This window comes from Cryptomeria japonica, chromosome 3 (genome assembly GCF_030272615.1).
Source record: "Cryptomeria japonica chromosome 3, Sugi_1.0, whole genome shotgun sequence".
Taxonomy (NCBI): domain Eukaryota; kingdom Viridiplantae; phylum Streptophyta; class Pinopsida; order Cupressales; family Cupressaceae; genus Cryptomeria; species Cryptomeria japonica.
This window is the reverse complement of record NC_081407.1, coordinates 261825198-261845395: the sequence shown is the minus strand read 5'-3', so window position 1 is coordinate 261845395 and position 20198 is coordinate 261825198. Positions and strand designations below refer to the sequence as shown.

General features: G+C 35.8%; 1 protein-coding gene across 1 annotated transcript in view; it reads right to left on the bottom strand.

Moving 5' to 3' along the window:
- The window catches only part of LOC131066795 (uncharacterized), a 44523-nt gene extending 26502 nt beyond the window's left edge, over positions 1 to 18021 (bottom strand). Inside the window, exons 1-2 of the mRNA XM_059217309.1 lie at positions 17710 to 18021; positions 3182 to 3319 (exon numbers count right to left, since the gene is read on the bottom strand). Of these exons, the coding sequence (XP_059073292.1) occupies positions 3182 to 3319; positions 17710 to 18021 (450 nt within the window). The remainder of the gene's footprint in view (positions 1 to 3181; positions 3320 to 17709) is intronic.
- Positions 18022 to 20198: the final 2177 nt, after the last annotated feature.

The window sequence follows — 20198 nt, the reverse complement described above, 5'->3', positions numbered from 1 at the left end:
ATGTCTAAAAATCACTTCGCTGCTTCACCTTAGAATGCCCTTGCTCAATTTTGCGCTCTCTGAATGCTTGAATGCTTGGTGATCAAAAATGAAGGTTTTTCGGTGCTTTATAGCCAAAAAAGTTCATTAAACCCGCATTAAATGCTCGTTGGTTAAGTGAAAACTTAACACATCTGTCGGTAAAGAAGAAATGTGTCTTATTTCCATCAACCGAGGGTAAAATGCATGATTTTCAATTTGTTGCAATACCCCCTAAGGATTATTCCTTAGTTAGATGAAGAATCTCCTACTGGTGGAGGGTTACTCTGTTCTACCAGTGCAGAGATAGTTTCATCAACTCTCTGATCTCTCTTCTTAATCCATTGTTTTGAAAATTCTTGCTTCATTTCATTTACCTTTTCTTTTCCCTTCACACTAGATCCTTTATTGTTCGCCGGTATAGTCTTGCTTCTACAAAATTTTGCAATATGCCCAATCTTGTTACATGCATAACAATTTACATTATTCTTCTAAATAGCTTTTCCATATCTTTGACCAGTTTGTGTTCTGCATTGATTAGATAAATGCCCAAATCTACCATAAACATAGCATTTCACATTCATTCTGCAATTTTATGAATTGTGACCAACTTTATTGCATTTAGAACATTGACCGGTGGGTAAGTTTGTATTCTGATTATTTCTAAATCTGCACTGATTTGCTCTATGACCAAATTTATTGTAATTGAAACATTTCCCATTGAATTTATAAGCATTAAGTTGTCTTACTGGTTTACTGTGATCTTGATTGTTTACAGTCCCGAAACTTTCTCCATGTTCAAATCCAAGTCCAATTGTATCTCCATCAGGTTTTTGTCTTTTCAGCATTTCATCAAGTCTTTTTGAACTTTTCTTGAATTTGTCTTTGTGTTCATTTGCAGTGATCAACTCGTTTTCAAGAATTCCAACTTGTCTCACAAGCTCATCTTTATCATGTTGCATGTGAATCAAATTTGTCTTTAGCATATCAATTTCATGACCGAATCTTAGATTTTCATTACCTCCATCATTAAGTCTCCTAGTCAAGTCTTCTTCATTCTTCTTCCTGTCTTCAAGATCCTTACATAGCCTCATGGTTAAGTCTTGAATTTCATTTCTCATGTTAGTGTTCTCTTGCCTCAACTTGTCTGCAATATCACTAAGAGTTTCCTTTTCATCATCATGTTTCTACATTTGTTCATGAAGTTCTTTTCTCTTATTTTGTGCTATAACCACGTTCTCCTAAAGTCCTTTAATGAATTCCTTAGCAGTCCTTAGATCATCTTCAAATTTGATATTCTTCAATTTTTCTGCATCAAAATCTTCAAGAGCTCCTTCCAACTGTTTTCTTAAGTTCTCCATCTATACCGGTTTTAGAATCTTCCTCAAGTTGTTAGGCTTTTGCAAATAGAGGACCAGGCTTTGATACCAATTGTTAGATTCAATGATAGCCCCAAAGACACTGAGAGGGGGGGGGGTTGAATCAGTGTCTAACCGGTGGAATGAATATTTAAACTTATTTATAACTTTGCAACCCAAAACAGTGTACCGGTAAACAAGAATTAATGCAGTAAACACAAATAACAGAGACAACATAGAAACACACCATAACACAAGATATTTTAACGAGAAAACCCGGTGTGGAAAAAACCTCGGTGGGATTTGTGACCCACAATATTTACTCACTAGCCAATGAATAAATACTACTTACAATAAGGGCTTGCACATGCAGGAAGGCCAACTGTCAGGCGCGCACTGCTCAAAAGATTCTCACTGACTACAATATGGATAATTAAATCCAATACAATGTACTGCTCAAAATAGCATCTCAAATGCCTGGTCCAATATCGGTTTAAGCTCAGTTAAATACCTTAACCAAAACCTTTGTTGTCCACTATATCACCTCATACAATAATTACTTTCTTCCATTGTTACATTACATCAAAATGACCTATGAGATCTCATACATATATGAGTCTATACAATATACCAAGTCGGCTTACAAATAGTTAATTACATTTACAAAATAATTCACATAAACAAAACTTTATCCCATGTCGGTCTGAGTGTCGGTATACTTCATTTCTGGTGTAATTTGGATGCCGGTGAAAGTGCCTGTTGGTGTCGTTGTCTGCCGGTGTATGATATATGTGATGTCAGTGCATGTGTAGAAACCTATTGCCGGTTGGTTGCCATCAATGAAACCATCAACTATTCTCATTAGAGTGTAGAATGCCAACAACATATATACACGCACGCACACACACACACACACACACACACACACACATATACATATATATATTCCCTTATCAGATCAAAATGTATAAAGACATTAGGTACTACTAGCCTTGCCAACTCAAACCTCCAAGGATTGCAAACATGGACCTTTCTCAAACACTTACTAAAATGATATTTTAATAATGCATACCCATCAATTGGGAGTATAGCATCCTTACAATTCTATTGAATGTCTATGAGTTTGCCAGATTGGATATATGACCCTTTTTGATTGTGAGGTTTTTTATAAGAACTAGAAAATTGATCAATTAAATTATCTATAAACTTTTCTCACCATTTTTCTCGCTTTTCACCCCTCTCTTTGATGAGCTTTCCTTTCTACAACTAAAGTTTTGAATTTTCCCTCTTTTAGATTTTAAGAAAGAAAAAAACCCAAGCTTCTACTTACAATTGAGTACCTTCACCGAGTACCTTCACCAGTAATCTATGGCTAAAATAGGGCAATATTTTGAACTTGTAGACAAATTCATTCAATTCAAGCTTCTAAAAGTTCAATAAAATCCTAATTATTGTGAGGACACATTGAGGCACTTCCTAGTTTTGATGGTGCCAAATACCTGAACAAATACTTTGGAAATCTTTTTCTATTTGCAGTAAATCGACCAATTTTGTCTTTTGCTCTTATGTTGGTTCTGAGATTACTTTCTCGTTTGAATTATGGACAAAAAGTTGAATGAATTGGATTAAAACCCTTTAAACAGTGACATCAATGCACTTTGTGGGGAACATGTTCTCTCTCAATGAATCGTAAGTTAACTTTGATTGGCATTAATCGACAGTGTTCCTCGAGATTTGAATTCCTCTTTGGCAAAAAGAAAACATCACTTCTGACATGGCAAGTTTGCCACATGTCATAATTCTACGTGTTTGCAGGTGCTGTCTGAGCATCCTGGCGATGCCTTTAGCCTCAGCGAAACCTGTTGACTCAGCATCTCAATCCACTCTGGCAAATTTTGTTGTCTCCCTGGAACACGATAACTTTCACAGTGGAGGCTTAAGTCCTGATGAATAAAATTTTAAGATTTAGGACAAGAATAAATTAACTGGGTTATAGGCATTGCCTTGGACAAAGAGGGTGATAAGACAAACGTTTAAAAGGGCATAACTTATGCTACCAACAACTAGGAACATTTGATCAATGTGAAAACATAATGTAAAGCAAAATGAGCCTAAGGATTTAGGGTTTAGGATGAAATGTTTATCAGGCCTTAAGCATTTGATGGGTAAATTTTAAATTTTTTAACTTAGTAATAATAGGTCCTACACCTTGATGTCATTCTTATGTTTCACTGAACCATTTTTAATAAGGGTGTAATTCTAAGTGATAATAGTTTTGGCGCATCTAGTGAGATACTCATCTTTGAGTTTCTTAGCATTTTATAGCTTTGAGAAGGGATTATATAAGCACTTGTAAACTTTTAAAATCTTGGCTGTAGATTATTCATGCCCAAAATTCAAACCAAAGCATCTTCAAGGGGTAACTTTTAGTTCACTAAATTATCATTTTTTACTTCAAGAAGAAGTAGACATTCCATATCTCCAATAAGAATAAATCATAATCTACATCTCCATTCAATAGGTTACCATAGCTAAGAACACCTATTATTCACATAAATATAACATTATTTCACATGGTTGTTCCAAGACAATAGGTTTTTACCTTCAATGGTGGCAGTCCTCTTGTGTTGGCTCAAAAAGATGACATACCAACGGTTGCCCTAAAAGGTATACCATATCTCATTGGTGAAATAGCTCCACCCCAATACAACACATGCATGATTTAGCTTACATGCATTCTTTTCATAACATCACTAAGGATAATGTGGCTACTAGACTCTTAGCCACATTCCTAAAGGGCAAGTCTTTAGAGTGATATAGGGAATTGCAACCTAATGCGTTTCATAACTATGAAGAGTTAGATGAGAAGCTTTGCAAATAGTTTGAAGATAAAAGTGATCCCCTATCATTGGTAGAACAACTGATTACAATCAAGAGGGCCCCTCACGGATTCAGGGTGAATTTTAATTTAAGATTTTTGAATCCCTGGGATAGAATCTTTGGTTTGGTGAAACTATCACCCAATCATTCCTTCTTGTATTATTTGAGGGATCTTAATAGCCATGTGGTAGTAAATTTAGACACCTGAAATTGGTCAAGCATGTTTGATCAATTATATTTTATTCAACTATTCACAAAATCTTTATTAATTAAATGATATATTATTATTTAATTAATTATCCTATTCTTCTATCTTTCATGTCTATCATCTAAGGTAATTAATTTGATGTTTTTACCTGATTTCATCCTACCTTTACCCCTATTAAATGAATCCTTCAATTTATTTAATTTAATCCCTAAATCCTTTTCCTCCAAAATGAATTTAATTTAAATTCATTTAAATCCCTTTGTCTCTCTCTGAGTGTCAAATCCTCCATCTTTTGTCACTTGCACCTAATCCTAATCCTAATCCTAAACCTCCTCTAATCCTACCTAATGTAATTCAAAAAAAAATACATTCCCTAATCCTTTGATTTGGGAGAGGCAAATCCATCGCATAAATGGTCACCCTCCTTGTCTTCTAAGCCTTAAAAGCTTTCTCCTTTTGGGAAGGAAGCCCACGTGGGTCCTTTCCCATATCTACCCTCAAAGGAATTTAAAATTCCTTTATTCCTCTCATGCCCATACCTTTGGAAGATAGGAAAAGGATTGCCTTTATGGAAAGATCCTACCTTGTCCTTTCAAGGGTACAATCTCCCTCTCAAAACCGTAGCAACATCCTATGGCTTGAGATGTCATATTTCATCTCCACCCTTGGTATCTCTCCTTCAATCCTCACCCTCCATTTGATTCTCCCCTCATGTCTTATGCCAACACTTAGCCATTTCTCTCGTATCTTGCATCAAAATCCAATTGAGTGTCATTATGTTGTCACAATTAGGTAAACACACATTGAAATCAAGCTAGCAAAATCTACACATTGAGAGGTCCTAGTTCTAGATTATTCCTATGAAATTAATGCTCAAAATTCAAATCAAAGCATCTTCAAGGGCTAACTTTTAGTTCACTGAATTATCATTTTTTACTTCAAGAAGAAATAGACATTCCATATCTCCAATAGGAATAAATCGCAATCTACGTCTCCATCAAATAGGTTACCATAGCTAAGAACACCTATTATTCAAATAAATATAACACTATTTCACATGGTTGTTCCAAGACAAAGGGTTTTTATTACCTTCAATGGTGGCAGTCCTCTTGTGTTGGCTCAAAAAGATGGCATACCGGTGGTTTCCCTAAAAGGTATACCATATCTCATTGGTGAAATAGCCCCCACCCCAATACAACACATACACAATTTAGCTTATATATATTATATTCATAACATCACTAAGGATAATGTGGCTACTAGACTCTTAGCCACACTCCTAAAGGGCAAGTCTTTAGAGTGATATAGGGAATTGCAACCTAATTCGATTCATAACTATGAAGAGTTAGATGAGAAGCTTTGCAAATAGTTTGAAGATAAAAGTGATCCCCTATCATTGGTAGAACAATTGATCACAATCAAGAGGGCCCCTCACAAATTTAGGGAGAATTTTAATTTAAGATTTTTGAATCCCTGAGATAGAATCTTTGGTTTGGTCAATTGTGTTTTATTTAACTATTCACATAATCCTTATTAATTAAATAATATATTATTATTTAATTGATTATCCTATTCTTCTATCTTTCATGTCTATCATCTAAGGTAATTAATTTATTTTTTTTACTTAATTCTATCCTACCTTTACCCCTTTCATCTATTAAATTAAATAAATCCTTCAATTTATTTAATTTAATTCCTAAATCATTTTGCTCCAAAATGAATTTAATTTAAATTCATTTAAATCCCCCTGTCTCTCTCCGAGTGTCAAATCCTCCATCTTTTGCCACTTGCACCAAATCCAAATCCTAAACTTCCTTTAATCCTACCTAATCTAATTCTAAAAAATTGTACGTTCCCTAATCCTTGGATTAGGGAGAGGTAAATCCATGGCATAAATGGCCACTCTCCTTGTCTTCTAAGTCTTAAAGGCTTTCTCCTTTTGGGAAGGAAGCCTATGTGGGTCCTTTCTCATATGTACCCTCAAAGGAATTTAAAATTCCTTTATTCCTCTCATGCCCATACCTTTGGAAGGTAGGAAAAGGATTGCCTTTATGGAAAGATCATCCCTTGTCCTTTCAAGGGTACAATCTTCCTCTCAAACCCTTGGCAACATCCCATGGCTTGAGATATCATCTTTCATCTCCATCCTTGGTATCTCTCCTTCAATCCTCACCCTTTATTCCATTCTCCCCTCCTGTCTTATTCCAACACTTAGTCGTTTCTCTCATATCTTGCATCAAAATCCAATCGAGTGTCATTACGTTGTCAAAATTACATAAGCACACACTGAAATCAAGCATCCTAGCAAAATCTACACACTAAGAGATTTGACATACTTCATCTTTGAGATATTTCGAGTCCATTTGACCTCTTTATTGCCTAAACTCGATTGTTTCTTTGTTTCATATTTTTTAGTCAATTTTATTGAGGTTTTGATTCCTTTTGAAAGCATGTTTCATTGCACACAGTAATGATACAATTTAAGGGATGGACAAATTTGCCAAATACTTATGAAATTATAATAAGAGAAAACTTATTTGATACTATCTAGGAAGATGGCTACAAGGCCTCCAATGCCTTTATTCCCAAATATTCCACTTAAGCATCCTAACTTAATGCCTCTTCCCATTGCATCAATTTTTCAATCTTTTACATCTGCTGCCCTTTCAAGTAAGTTGTGAGGTTAAGACCTTACTACAAAGTTTAGAAAATAAACTAGTGAAAATTAAGAGGCAACAAACTCAAAATAATAGGTCATGGCAGCCCCAAAATCAGTCTTATAAAAAAACAAGCCTCAATATCAAGGGCAAAACTAATTGGATAATGTTATGCCTCTTAACAATGTCAAGCCCGCCACTACCAACACTTCAAAAGCACTTGTTCTAGTCTATAATAATTGAGATCAATAGCATTAATGGTGTTACTCGTGCAATTCACTACACAACCAAAATTCATGTCAAAATAGAGAGTTTGTTTAGACTCTAGTGGTCCAAAGTGAACCACAAATTAGGCAAGTATTGGTAAGCAAGATCATATGCCAAGATACTATATGTGGTCAATTGATAAAAGTAAATCAATTTATTTTAATGGATACAAGTGCTAATGTAGTGTCCCAAAGCACAAGGTCAAAGTGTTTGATATGGAGCCTAATTAGTCTCCAAGTGAAAGATTATCAGTATGTGGTGACTGATCACGTTGTGAAGCTTACATTTTGGTAACATTTTGAGTTGCATTTTTCCCCCAAATCAATTAACGAGGGAGAGCAGGGTAGGAAAATCCTCTCTTGCAGAGCCAAGGGGCTAATCCCCATATCATGGACCTGGGAGCAGCACCCCTGAAGTAAAATTGCCCAATATTTTATAAAGGAGTCATTTATTAGTTTGGTATGTACACTGCCAAAAAGGCTTGATACATAAGTGGTTGTGAAATGTGAAAAATCATCAAATTGTAATTTTCTCTTATCGTCATATTGTATTTTTCTCTTCATTGGATAATAAAAAGAAGGTGGGAAAATATTTCTTTATGCTTGTAGCCTACATTGAGTGAAACACGTTAAATTTGTGTGTCATTGTGGATTATTATTTTTGTCTTTTATTCTGCATTATATTTAATATTATTTATTGCTCTCATCTACCTAAACCCTTACATAAAGAAAAGAGCAATAGATGGTGGAACATATTCTACAATTGGTCAAGAACCAACTTCCCAACCATATCAAGGAACTGTGTAAGAGTTACAACAAATAAGACCCATGTGTTACAAGAAAATCATTTTTTTGGCAAGGATAACAAAGCAAGAGATCAAACTCAAACTATTCAACAATCTAAAGTGGACTCTTTTGTTACAATTTTTTCCTCAAAGGTTGGTCATCCCACCTTCAATAGTATGGGGCATATGAAGAATGCCAACCTAAATGTCACCATGTAAGAGGCTTTACCTGCCCCATCTATGAGAGATATTATTTAGAAAGTGTTGGAGGATTCAATCGGTTATGATGTGTTTTAGAAAACTAAGGAACAATAGATCCAACAAGCCTAGTCCAACCCAACGAGTAAGGGAATTCAAGTCAAAATCATTAAGCCATCCCACCTTTATATGACTTCAATAATTGGAGACCACTTAGTCCATAACTATATGATTGATTCGAGCACTATCAACTCTATCTTGCCCAAGAAGATAGTTGATCTCCTTGTCAACAATTATAAGCCATTATTTAAGGGTGTTGTACAATTGGATGACACTATTGTAAAGACACTGTGAGTCATTTAATATTTAAAATTAACCCTACATGCATGCACAAGTTGCACAATGTTACAAAACATATATGTCATAGACCTTCCTACTTTCTTTGTCATTTTCTTAATTAGGGATTTCATAGCTAAGAATGGAAGCTATCTATGTTTTAATTGGACTCATATGTTATTTATAACAAGATATGGTATGAAGGTGACCATCAAAGCAAGTCCCATTGCCAAATATCATATTCAACCTTACACGCCTATCTCCATGAATATGAATTGCACATTGGATCATGAAGGGGAAGAATGTATTGCTCATGAACATACTACCTATTTAGAAGAGGTCCTTGATTGTCTATTGTATGAATAAGGTAGTTCTTTCTAATTTATCCCATAGCATGAGGTAGAACAGACTAGGTGTCGTGCCCAAACTTTTGGGCAAAAACGGAACAACAATTTTTTTTTTGAACAAAATAATCTACATTTAAAGTGGAATCAAATAAGTTTTGTCTTAACTAGGATGTAAATAGAATTGTTTTCTAAAGTTGGATTAATTAACTAACTCAAATAAGCAACATTAATTAATGAAGATTAATTATTTCCTAAGAGGGTCCTCGTAATTTAATTAGTTAATTTAATTAACCTAATTAAATTGCCGCTAATTAAAGTTGAGGGAAAATTAAATATTTAAATTGCATTTAAATTACTCTGGGCTAATTGAATAATGATGCGGATATCTTAAATCTAAAATTTAATTAATCGAGCGCACGCAAAATTCATGATTTATCTTAAATTCAAAATTAATAATGTTATTTGCCAAATAAATCTAATTTATACTATAGCCAAGTTTAATTTCCCCTAAACCTTCAAATTTCGACGATTAAATAATCAGGCCAAAAATTAGCCTCATAGGTTAAAAAATCATATAAAATAATTAATGATTCCCATTGACAAATTTTCCCCAAATTAAATTTAACTTGACGTCCACATATAATTAAATACAAAAATTATCTACGAAATATCCTTGATAAAATTACGTCAATAAATTGCGATATTAGAACTATATAAAATTAATTCCCCCAATTTAAAAATTCAGCTAAACATAAAAGGGGTCTAATTATTACTTAAGTGTTCATTAATATTTATTAATAAAATTAAATTAAATAGGTTTCAACTTAACCTCTTATGTGTGTGTGTGTGTGTGTGTGTGTATAAACAATAAGATCACAACTCTAAATTTATACCTATTTCTACATGTATATTTCCTCAATAAAATGAACCAACCATACCCATTAAATATTATATTGCAACTTATAAATAAACCCTAAATTAAAAGTTATAATTAAAAATCTAATTCCAATTACTCTTTATTCTTATATGCTAACCCTAACCCGAATATGGGCTAGGGTTGCATTTCTAATAAAAAAAAATTATTATTTAAATGCTAACCCTAACCCGAATTTGGGTTAGGGTTGCATTTTTAGCTTTAAGATTTTTTTATTTTTATTTTTTTCCTTTATTGCTCTTACCCTAACTCGAAATTGGGTTAGGGTTTATTATATTGTGTGTGTGTTTTGTGTGTTATGTAGGGTTTTGTGGCCATGGGGCAGCGGCCGAAATAGGGGCAAGGCAACGGCCAAATGGAGGGATGGAGGTCCGAGCTTGCAGTGCGGGGCTCCCCGGACACCATTGTGACTACCCACAGTGGCGGTCGGTGTCGCCCACTGTGGGCACCCACAATGGCAAACAGTGTCGTCCACTGTGTGTAAACACAATAGCGGCTCGAGCCATCCACTTTGTTTACCCACAATGGCGGCACTTCCCGCGTCGTCCACTGCGTGTAAACACAGTGGTCCGGCCCGTGTGTCGTTCACTGTGTTAACACACAGTGGTTTGGCCTTTAGGAAAGTACTCTCCCCTTTTTTTTTAGTTTATTTAAAAATATATATATATTTAAAATATATATATATAGTTATATATATATATATATAGTTATATATAGCTATATAAACAGATTTAAACATATATTTATGTTTATATTTATGTGTGTGTGTGTGTGTGTGTGTGCATATCAGTCTCTTAGGGTTAGAATCCCTTTTTTTTGTCTCTTTTCCAAAAAAGAATTTTAGACATTAACATGCAGGAATATTAAAAATGTACAGACAGCATTTTGATAGATATAGTTTTATTTTTTTTCGAAATGATTTATTTCCACATGAACATATTAACTTATATTCTTAGTTATTCCTAATATCAGGCATTTAAACTAACCAGTTTTTTTTTTTAAAAACAAAACTTAGCATAGTGAAGAAATTTTGCTCTCATTGTCTAGGGCTAAATAGTTATTTTCATTTTCTTTTCTAAAATGTCTTAAAACAGATAATACCAGTACTAACTCTAGATTAATGTTTTTTTTCCTAGATTAATTTTTGTTATGTTTAAATAGGAAAAAAAAAAACAGTAATAAATACAACTGCAGCAGCATTTAAATATTTCAGAAAAGAAAATACACTTATCACATTCTCATTTCTCTTTCTGCATCTCTTTTTTTTTCTTTATATACATTGCAGAGATAAAAGATGACAAAATTTTAGTTACATGACAGATTTAATTAAAATACAGATTTAAATAATAGACAACAACACCACACATTTCCTTTCCTTTGCACTTTATACAAACAGAGTTAAGCAAATGCATTCTTTCCCTCTCTTTTTTTTATTCATTTTAAATGATCCTTACACCAATAAAATACATCTTAAGGCATAGTCAATATTTCAGATTTCTAAATCTTTACAATAACATTACAACAGAAAAACTCCTTCCTTTCCTTCTTTTCTTTTCAACAAAATAATATTACATTCCTTTTTTTCTTTCTGCAACTAAAGTAAAATCTGCAACTCCTAGCTTTCTTTTCCAAGCAACCTGCATTCAAAATTTAAGGTTGTGACCATGGGGTGCTCACCTCCTAACCTAGGCTTACTAGAAGCCACCCCCAAGCTTGGAGAACCAAGTCCTAGACGGGTTACACTGAAGGAAACACAAACAAGTAAGGGGAAAAACTCAACAAACACATTCTCATCCCAAAGCTAAAACTTCATCACAAAATGTGATGTTTTACAAGGGTGGAAGTGGACCAAGTACCTTTGAGGAGAACTCCTAGATAGTAAATCACAGCCAACTCATGGCATCCAAGAACACAACAAAAATCATCTCAACTCCACATCCTTATGATCCACAAGGCATACATGTCATATTTTCTCCCCTTATAACCCCCGAATGCATAAACAAAACTATGCAGCAAAGGTCACATGAACAAACCCTTGAGATCACTCTCATGATGAGAGTCGCCCACTCTAAGGTTGTCAAACGTCTTCCACCCCCAAGACCATTTTGCCCTCCCAAGGGTAAGATGGCCTTGGATACTCCCAAGACACAATAAAATGCATAACAAAAATGGGAAAAGAATCACATAAAAACCTTCACAAATACAATACAAGGAAAGATACAATATTTACATTCAAGCATTCCTACAAACATATTTTAACATACAAGTAAGAAAATGCACCTACCTTGAATCTGCCAAGGGTATTCTAGGGATAGCTCGGAGAAGAGCAGCCCAATTCCACAAATCTTTTCTGCAACACTTAGCCAAAATTCATATTCTCAAACTGGTTTTTCTTCCAAAATTGTCAAAATCTCCAAAAATGGAGAGTGGGTGATTAACTCACTAAGCCTCAATCTCTAGCCTAAGAAGGCTTCTCTCACTCCTTCCAACCTCTTGGATAGAGTGAGAGACTCCCATTGGTTGATCTTTCCTAGGTCTTACACACTCCCTAACCAAGGCACCTCAGGAAAAGGAATGAAATGGGGAAGAGGAATAACACCTACCAAGGAAGGTTATCTAACCAAGGATGGCACTCCTAAAGATGAAATTCGACCATCTAGGAAAACCCACTTTTTTGGGTGGTTAAACAAGTCCTAGCGGAAGGACACATGGCCAAATTTGGCCTTCACCCATAGGTACCCCATGAGGCCCAATAAAAATGCCCCAAAACTGACTCTAGGAGTTAATTTAACCCTTTGAAAGTCCACCTAAAGTTAACCTACGGGTCAACTCTGAGTTGACCCTCCTTATGGCTCACTATCCTAGATTTATTAGAACCTTCAAGAATAATTTGGAAATACATCAATTAAACAAAAAGTAAATCTCTCAAAAAGGTGACATGATAATTGCCAACACAACATACAATATAAGTGTCAAGTGACACTATAAAATAATTCCACATCACAAATGCACACATGGCAATTGTCCCTTGAAAGATTTAAACAATTTAATAATCACAATTTACACACATGCAACATTTACATTTATGAATAAAATACAATACATACGGGGTGTTGTCTCTCCAAATAGACAACCCTTGGTTTTACGAACGTACATAGGCCTAGGCTTGATTCTCCATAATGTTTCCATAGTCACATGGATAATTTTATGCGCATCTCAATTACACATTAGTACTTTCCAATAGTTTCATATAATATTAAACCACAAATAAGAATACACATCAATCACTCTGCATACAATTGATATCATACAATTCAATTTTCCATATATCAAAGAAAATCCACATAAGCACTTATCATAGTCCTCATAAACTTAATCCATTCATAAGATATGCATCATATTTCTAGCATCCTAATAAAGTCCTGCAAATCAAATAATGACATACAACATCTCAATGCTACCCTATTCTATAATCATATAAAATTCTATATCCACAAAGCATAGAAATGAAGCATCAATATATCAATGTTATCAAATTTATGGGATCATATAAAGTTCTATATCCACAATCCCTAAAAATAAAGCATCCATAATAGTTCCAACATGAAAGTCACTGAAATGCTAGGATGGGTCGGGGTAGGGCCTCACACCCTCCCCCTCTGGGCATGAACTTCCTCCTGGAGTTCATCAAAAAGATGAGGGTATTGTGATCTCATACGTGTTGCACCCTCCCATGAAGCTGTAACCTCATCATAGCAATCCCACTGGACCCTAACTTGGTACAGCTCTCGACCTCGAAGGGCCAACGTTCGGCGAGCCAAAATGCGAATGGGCTCCAAAGCTAGCTGCCCGTCCGACTCCACCTGCAAGGCATCCCAATCTAAAATATGAGACTCATCATAAATATATTTCCTCAAAACTGAAACATGAAACACATCGTGGATGCGTGACAGGCTAGGTGGCAAAGCTAGGCAATAAGCAGCTGGTCCTATCCTCTCAAGGATCTCAAATGGTCTGACAAAGCGAGGTGCGAGCTTAGAACCCTTTCCATAATGGATTGGACTCTTATGCGGCCACACTCTCAAAAAAACTCTGTCCCCAACCATGTAACTCCGGTCTATCCTCTTTGCATCTGCATACTTCTTATGCCTATCCTGTGCCTCTCTAAGGCGTTGTCTAATCAAAATTACCTGCTGCTCCATATCACGAACCATCTCAAGACCTATGGTCACTCTATCCTCAATACGGTCCCAACTCAAAGGTGTCCTGCAAGGCCTGCCATACAAAGCCTGAAAAGGTGGCATCCCCAAAGAAGTGTGATGCCCATTATTATAGGCAAACTCTACTAAATGAAGGTACTCCTCCCATGTGGTCTAATAATCCATGACGTACATGCGGAGAATATCCTCTAACACCTGGTTAACCCGCTCCGTCTGTTCATCCGTTTCTGGATGATAGGTTGTGCTGAAATTGAGCTTGGTGCCCATTGTTGCTTGTAATGCCTTCCAAAAGGAAGAAGTGAAGAGGGAATCCTTGTCAGAAATAATCTTGCGTGGAACACCATGAACCCTGACAATGTCTCGCAAGAACACCTGTGTCACTGCTAGTGTTGTAAAGGTAGTCCGGACTAGTGAGAAGTGGGCCACTTTGGTCAACTTGTCAACTGTCACCAAGATAGCATCATGGCGATGGGATGACATGGGAAGACCAATGATGAAATCCATGGATATAGTATACCACTTCCACTCTGGTATAGCATGAGACTGGAGCAACCCACCAAGATGGCGGTGCTCCGCCTTGACTCTCTGACACTCAAGGCATCAGGCTACTAACTCAACAATAAGTTGCCGCATACCTGGCCAATGATATAACTGCCTCAAGTCTACATGCATCTTCTTAACCCCGGGATGCGCTGCATAAGGAGCTGTATGAGCCTCCATGACAATGAACTCTCGCAATCCCCCGGGAGAAGGTACATAGATGCACCCTCTATGGCGTAATAGTCCATCAGATTCTAAAGAGTAATCCACATACTTCCCTTCCAGGGTCTCCTGAGATCGAATCCTCTGACAAACCTCTAGGTACCATCCATCTTCTGGCAACCGCTGCAATATACAGTCTCTCAAATCTGTGCTCATAGATATGGAGTATACCTCATAGAAGAGGTCCTTGATTGTCTATTGTATGAATAGGGTAATTCTTTCTAATTTATCCCATAGCATGAGGTAGAACAGACTAGGTTGGGAACCTATTGCATATATGAGGTTAACACTCCTATCCCCAACCATATGAAGGCTCAAGAAGACATAAATGGTTGTTGGCAATTATTTTTTGATGCTTCAAGAAACTAAAATGGTGGCAATGTCAGTAAAATGTTGGTGTCTCCAAGTTGTGAAAGGTATTACTTCTAATTCAAGATTCAATTTAGTGTCACCAACAATGTGGTTGATTATAAAGCTCTAATTCGAGGTCTCCAACCTACACAAAAGAGAGGGGTTACAACCTTACAAACCTTTGGTGATAGTGATCATCTAGTTGTGTGTCAAATAAGACTCAAGGAACAACAAAGAACAATTTGTTGTAGGTCTACAAGCACAGGGCATATGACTTAGTTGAGTGATTTGAAATATTTAACATCCAAACCATACCTTGGGGGTGGAACAAAAATTTAATAGACTTGTAGCAATTAGTGCTCAATTTGACATACTAGCAAATGTTGTAGAAAATAGGAAGATCGGATTCATTGTGATGCTTGTATCCCAAACAGCCAAACAAATTGGCAAGTGTTTGAGAACAATCAACAAATAGTTAATTTTTCACAAGAGGAGGTAGAGCTCCATAAATAGAGACTTTTTAATGAACTATGAAAGGAATTTGTATACCATCGTTCTTCTCATGGTAGCCAATCAACCCATTAAGACTAATTATCTCTTGTGAAACAATGTAGATACCCTTCCAAAAAATTATTAACAACTTTGTTTTGTTGATTAGATTGAGAATGCTTTGAAGAGCTACAAGCCAATTGAGTACCCAAACAAGAGAATAAATGTGTCCAAAATTTACTTGTAAAGATACAATCATGATCACTAACAATAACCCTGGGTATACTATGCAATTTTTGTATCTCCAAAAATTATTTTACCATTGTTGTAAAAGGATGAGATAAAATAATAAAATTGGCATGTTCAACGAGGTGATATACCACTACGATGATGAAATCCTTACCTTTAGGTCTTGGAAGCTTTGGGATAGAATCCATGGAGACCTCTTCCCACCACTAACTAGGAATAATTAAAGGTTGCAAAAGATGAGATGTTCTAATTGTCTCCCCTTTATTTCTTTGGCATGCCAAACATTCTTCTATAAATTATTGAACATCACCTTTGATCCCTTCCCAAAATAAATCTTGCTTGATTTTATGATATGCCTTCAAAAAAATTGAATGGTCCCCAACTAGAGAACCATGAATCTCTTCCAAAATATTGAGTTCGATAACAAAATTATCAAATAGGTATAATCTATATTAATACCACAAAGAATCTCCCTTCCAAAAAACTTATCTAAACTACGAGGATCGATTTGTAATTATTGAATGAGATTCCTTGTAGCAACATCATTTTGCCACTTTTCTTTGGCTTCTTCTACCCAATCGGCTAGTAACATTTAAATAACACATAATAATGCCTTATCCTTCTTGTCCTCCCTAGATAATATGCATCCCACAATATTCTCCTTCCCTTGTGTACAATCTCAAATTCATAGTCCAACACCTTAGTGACCCATTTTTGTTGCTCTTTATAAGATAATATTTTCTTTAGAAAATATTTTACATTATCGCTATCAATCTTAACTTTAAAGTAACTACCCATTCAATATGGCCTCCACTACTTTCCTATATGAAGAATGGCTAGCATTTCCTACTCATATATGGGTTTGAGTTGATTCTTACCCTTCAATTGATGAATATCAAAACCAATGGGCTAGAACTTCCTTGTTAATTGTTCTGTGATGTCCCCTTCTATGATTGCCTTCAATCTTGCCCAACCACCTATCGAAGTCTACAGACTTTTCCTTCATTAATTATGAAATCAGATATTTTGTTTGGATTGATTGACTTGTTTGTCTCTTTCGATGCTTGATTTCGAATGATTGCCTGGTTTGCTTTATATCTTATGACTGGTCTAGTCTTTATGAGCAATAGTGCTAATTTATTGTTTCCCTTCTATGATTATCAATTTGTTTATTGATTGCAGATCTATATGGCTGATCTGATCTCTTGCTTTTCATTACATTGATCATTCAATATAGACATTTTCATTGATGATTCAATTGCTCTATGGCTGAGAATTTAACCCCACTCGCTGGTTGATGATTTTGTTGATTTGCTTATTCTATAACCCAATATAATTTATTATAAATGATCCAATTCCCCAAGGCTAATTGATGTTTTTTATTACATGAAAATCAGGTTTTGAAGGGACCTCAAACCCTTTACAAAACAAACAAGGGAAAGAACTTGACCGCTCAACAAAGAGTAGAGAGCCACAATAAAAAAAACAGTCTCTGCCCCGAAAGACAGCAGGCAACCCAACCAAAGACAAGGCCAAAAAAATCAGCCCAAACAACCAACTACAAGAGCCCTTAAGATTTATAATTGGCCTTGTGGGAACGAAGAGTCATATCAAAAGAAGGCTTGGACATCTTTGAATGCTTCCCCTTTACAATAATCCATCCTTCTTCAACTTTAGTTGTCGCAACAATCCAATCGGAAGAGCCCAGCACCGATCTATCCATATTGGAAGAAAGAGAGACAGTAGAGGGAGCAACAACCATCGCGGACACAGGTCCACATTCAGCAGATGGGGCAATAGTTGTGTCAACACACAGTGAAGCAACCGACCAGGTAAGAGACAACAAACCATTTTCAGCAGAAGAGACAGCAGTATTCTGTATCACAACATCTTTATTCACATAAACATCCTTTGAGGCATCCGAAAAATCCTTCTTCGCCATTAAAGAATCCGAACCAGCCATAGTAGAAACCGCAACATCCAGTGACTCTTTCAAAGAGTCCAAAGATTTATTTATCGAGTATTGCTAGAATGAGGCACCCGACCACCATGAGGCCATAGGATTTTTCTTCTCAAGCCCACAATTCCCAGTTGCATGGCCGGTTCTAAAGCATCTACAACATCTTAACAGAATACCTTCCTAATCCAAAGTTTGGACATAGCTGCCAAAAGAGGAATTAATGGCAATCTCAGCTGATAGTCCCTTAGATATATCTAGCTCCACCAGAATGCAAGCAAAAGTAGTATGATAAAGCTCAAAGGAATCATTATCCACTATAATGAAACTCCCAATAGCAACACCAATTTCCTCAAAGAGAGAATCAGCGCACAAATGGAGAGGAAGATAAGGAAGCCGAACCCAAACCGGAATTTTGTTGAACTTCTCAAAAAAGGGGGTTAAAATCGAAGTGCCAAGGTTTGGGCAAAAGCGGCATATTATCTTTCTCATAGAATAAGCTTTCACACGGAATTTTTCTTCTATCCTTAGCATTCTCAAATTTAGCAACAAAAAAACCTTTAGCCATAGGGTATATGTGAACTGCACCAGAAATGAGAGGATCCCAATGATGAGAGATCCATTTATGTAGCTCCGAAAGGCTGGGCCAAATACCCTTGAATCTACAGATAGCACTGTGCTCTGTAAAAACCTTCACATTGTTCTCTATTTCTCGACCGGAATCCTTATTCACATTGATAGAGGCGGCACAGGAGAGAGGGATAAACCCTCTTCCTTCCCCTCTACGAAAATTTGAAGCCTGTGAAACCCGAGCCGAGCCAAGGCGAGTGCCCCCAACAACCACCGACACCCAAGAGGGACCAACACGACCAGGATTGGCAGCAACCAGGTTGGAGCCATCGAGGAGAGTAGTTGCAGGGGAGCAGGCGAGAGAAACAGGCAGGAGCATTTTTGTTCAATCCTATGGCTAATTGAAGTTGTAACTTAATAACAGTGCTAATCTGGTCTAATCATTTGTCATATCACTCGAGGCTTTTGAATCCTTTCCTTTACATCACTCAATTTGGGGGAGAGGTCACACCTCTTCATCATATATGCCCTTTGGCAAGAGACACACCCTTTCACCCTTAGCACCCTTTAAAAGAGTGCAACTCTTTATTATTTCTACCCTTTCAAAGGGACACAACTTTCATAATCAGGTTTGCATCTTCGTTTAAATTAGATTTACACTTGATTTCCAAATTATCCCCCTCATATGAGGTTCTCTTCTCCCTTTTATATCTCATGTTTGAAGAAGTTGCAACCTTTCATTTCATGTTTTTTGACCATTCATTAACTTAATTAAATTTTAATTATATTTAATTATACTTGTATATTTTAATTTTAAATTTTATTATTACTATTCACCATTAACTTGTATTTTAAAATGGAGACATTACATGTTGGTAAAAATCATATAATGTTAGAAAGAAATTATGATGACAATTTAGGGAAAGCTTTTCTTGGTCTTATGATATTTAAATTTCTCTAAGTTGGCAAACAGCCTTTGGTATGTTATAGAAGTTAAATGATTCTAAATGAAGGCACCAAGGATCAAGTCAGTCTTAGTGCCAGACCCCCCAAAACCCTAAACAGCCTTTTGTATGTTATAGAAGTTGAATGATTCTAAATGAAGGCACCAAGGATCAAGTCTTACTTAGTGCAAGATACCCAAAACTCTATGCGATGAGACTAGAAGCATGACCCAAGGACTTTCACAAAATTAATATCCATCAATCCTTGCCTTTTAGTTGAAAAAATATAAATCTTAAAATCATGCTCCCAAACAAGGTTCTAAAAAAGATCTAATCAAAATAAAAAACGAAAAAACTTTTAAATTTCACAATCAAGAATGTGCATTGCATGCTTTTTTACTTTTAATGTTTTGTCTGTGCCGAATGCTGCTCTGAGTCATATTTGTCAACCTTATTCCAATATAAAAATATCAACAAAATCCTTTAAATTCACCAGTCAAAAAGTCTTGATATTTAACAATTTTATAGGGCCAAACACACTTGAGCAAGAAACGATAATGGCAATATTACAAAATAATCGGCATATCATCTTGTTCAATAATGATAGCTGCAAGCATCGTCCCTCATATATATATAGTCAATAATTCTTTGAGTTGATGCACAAGAATA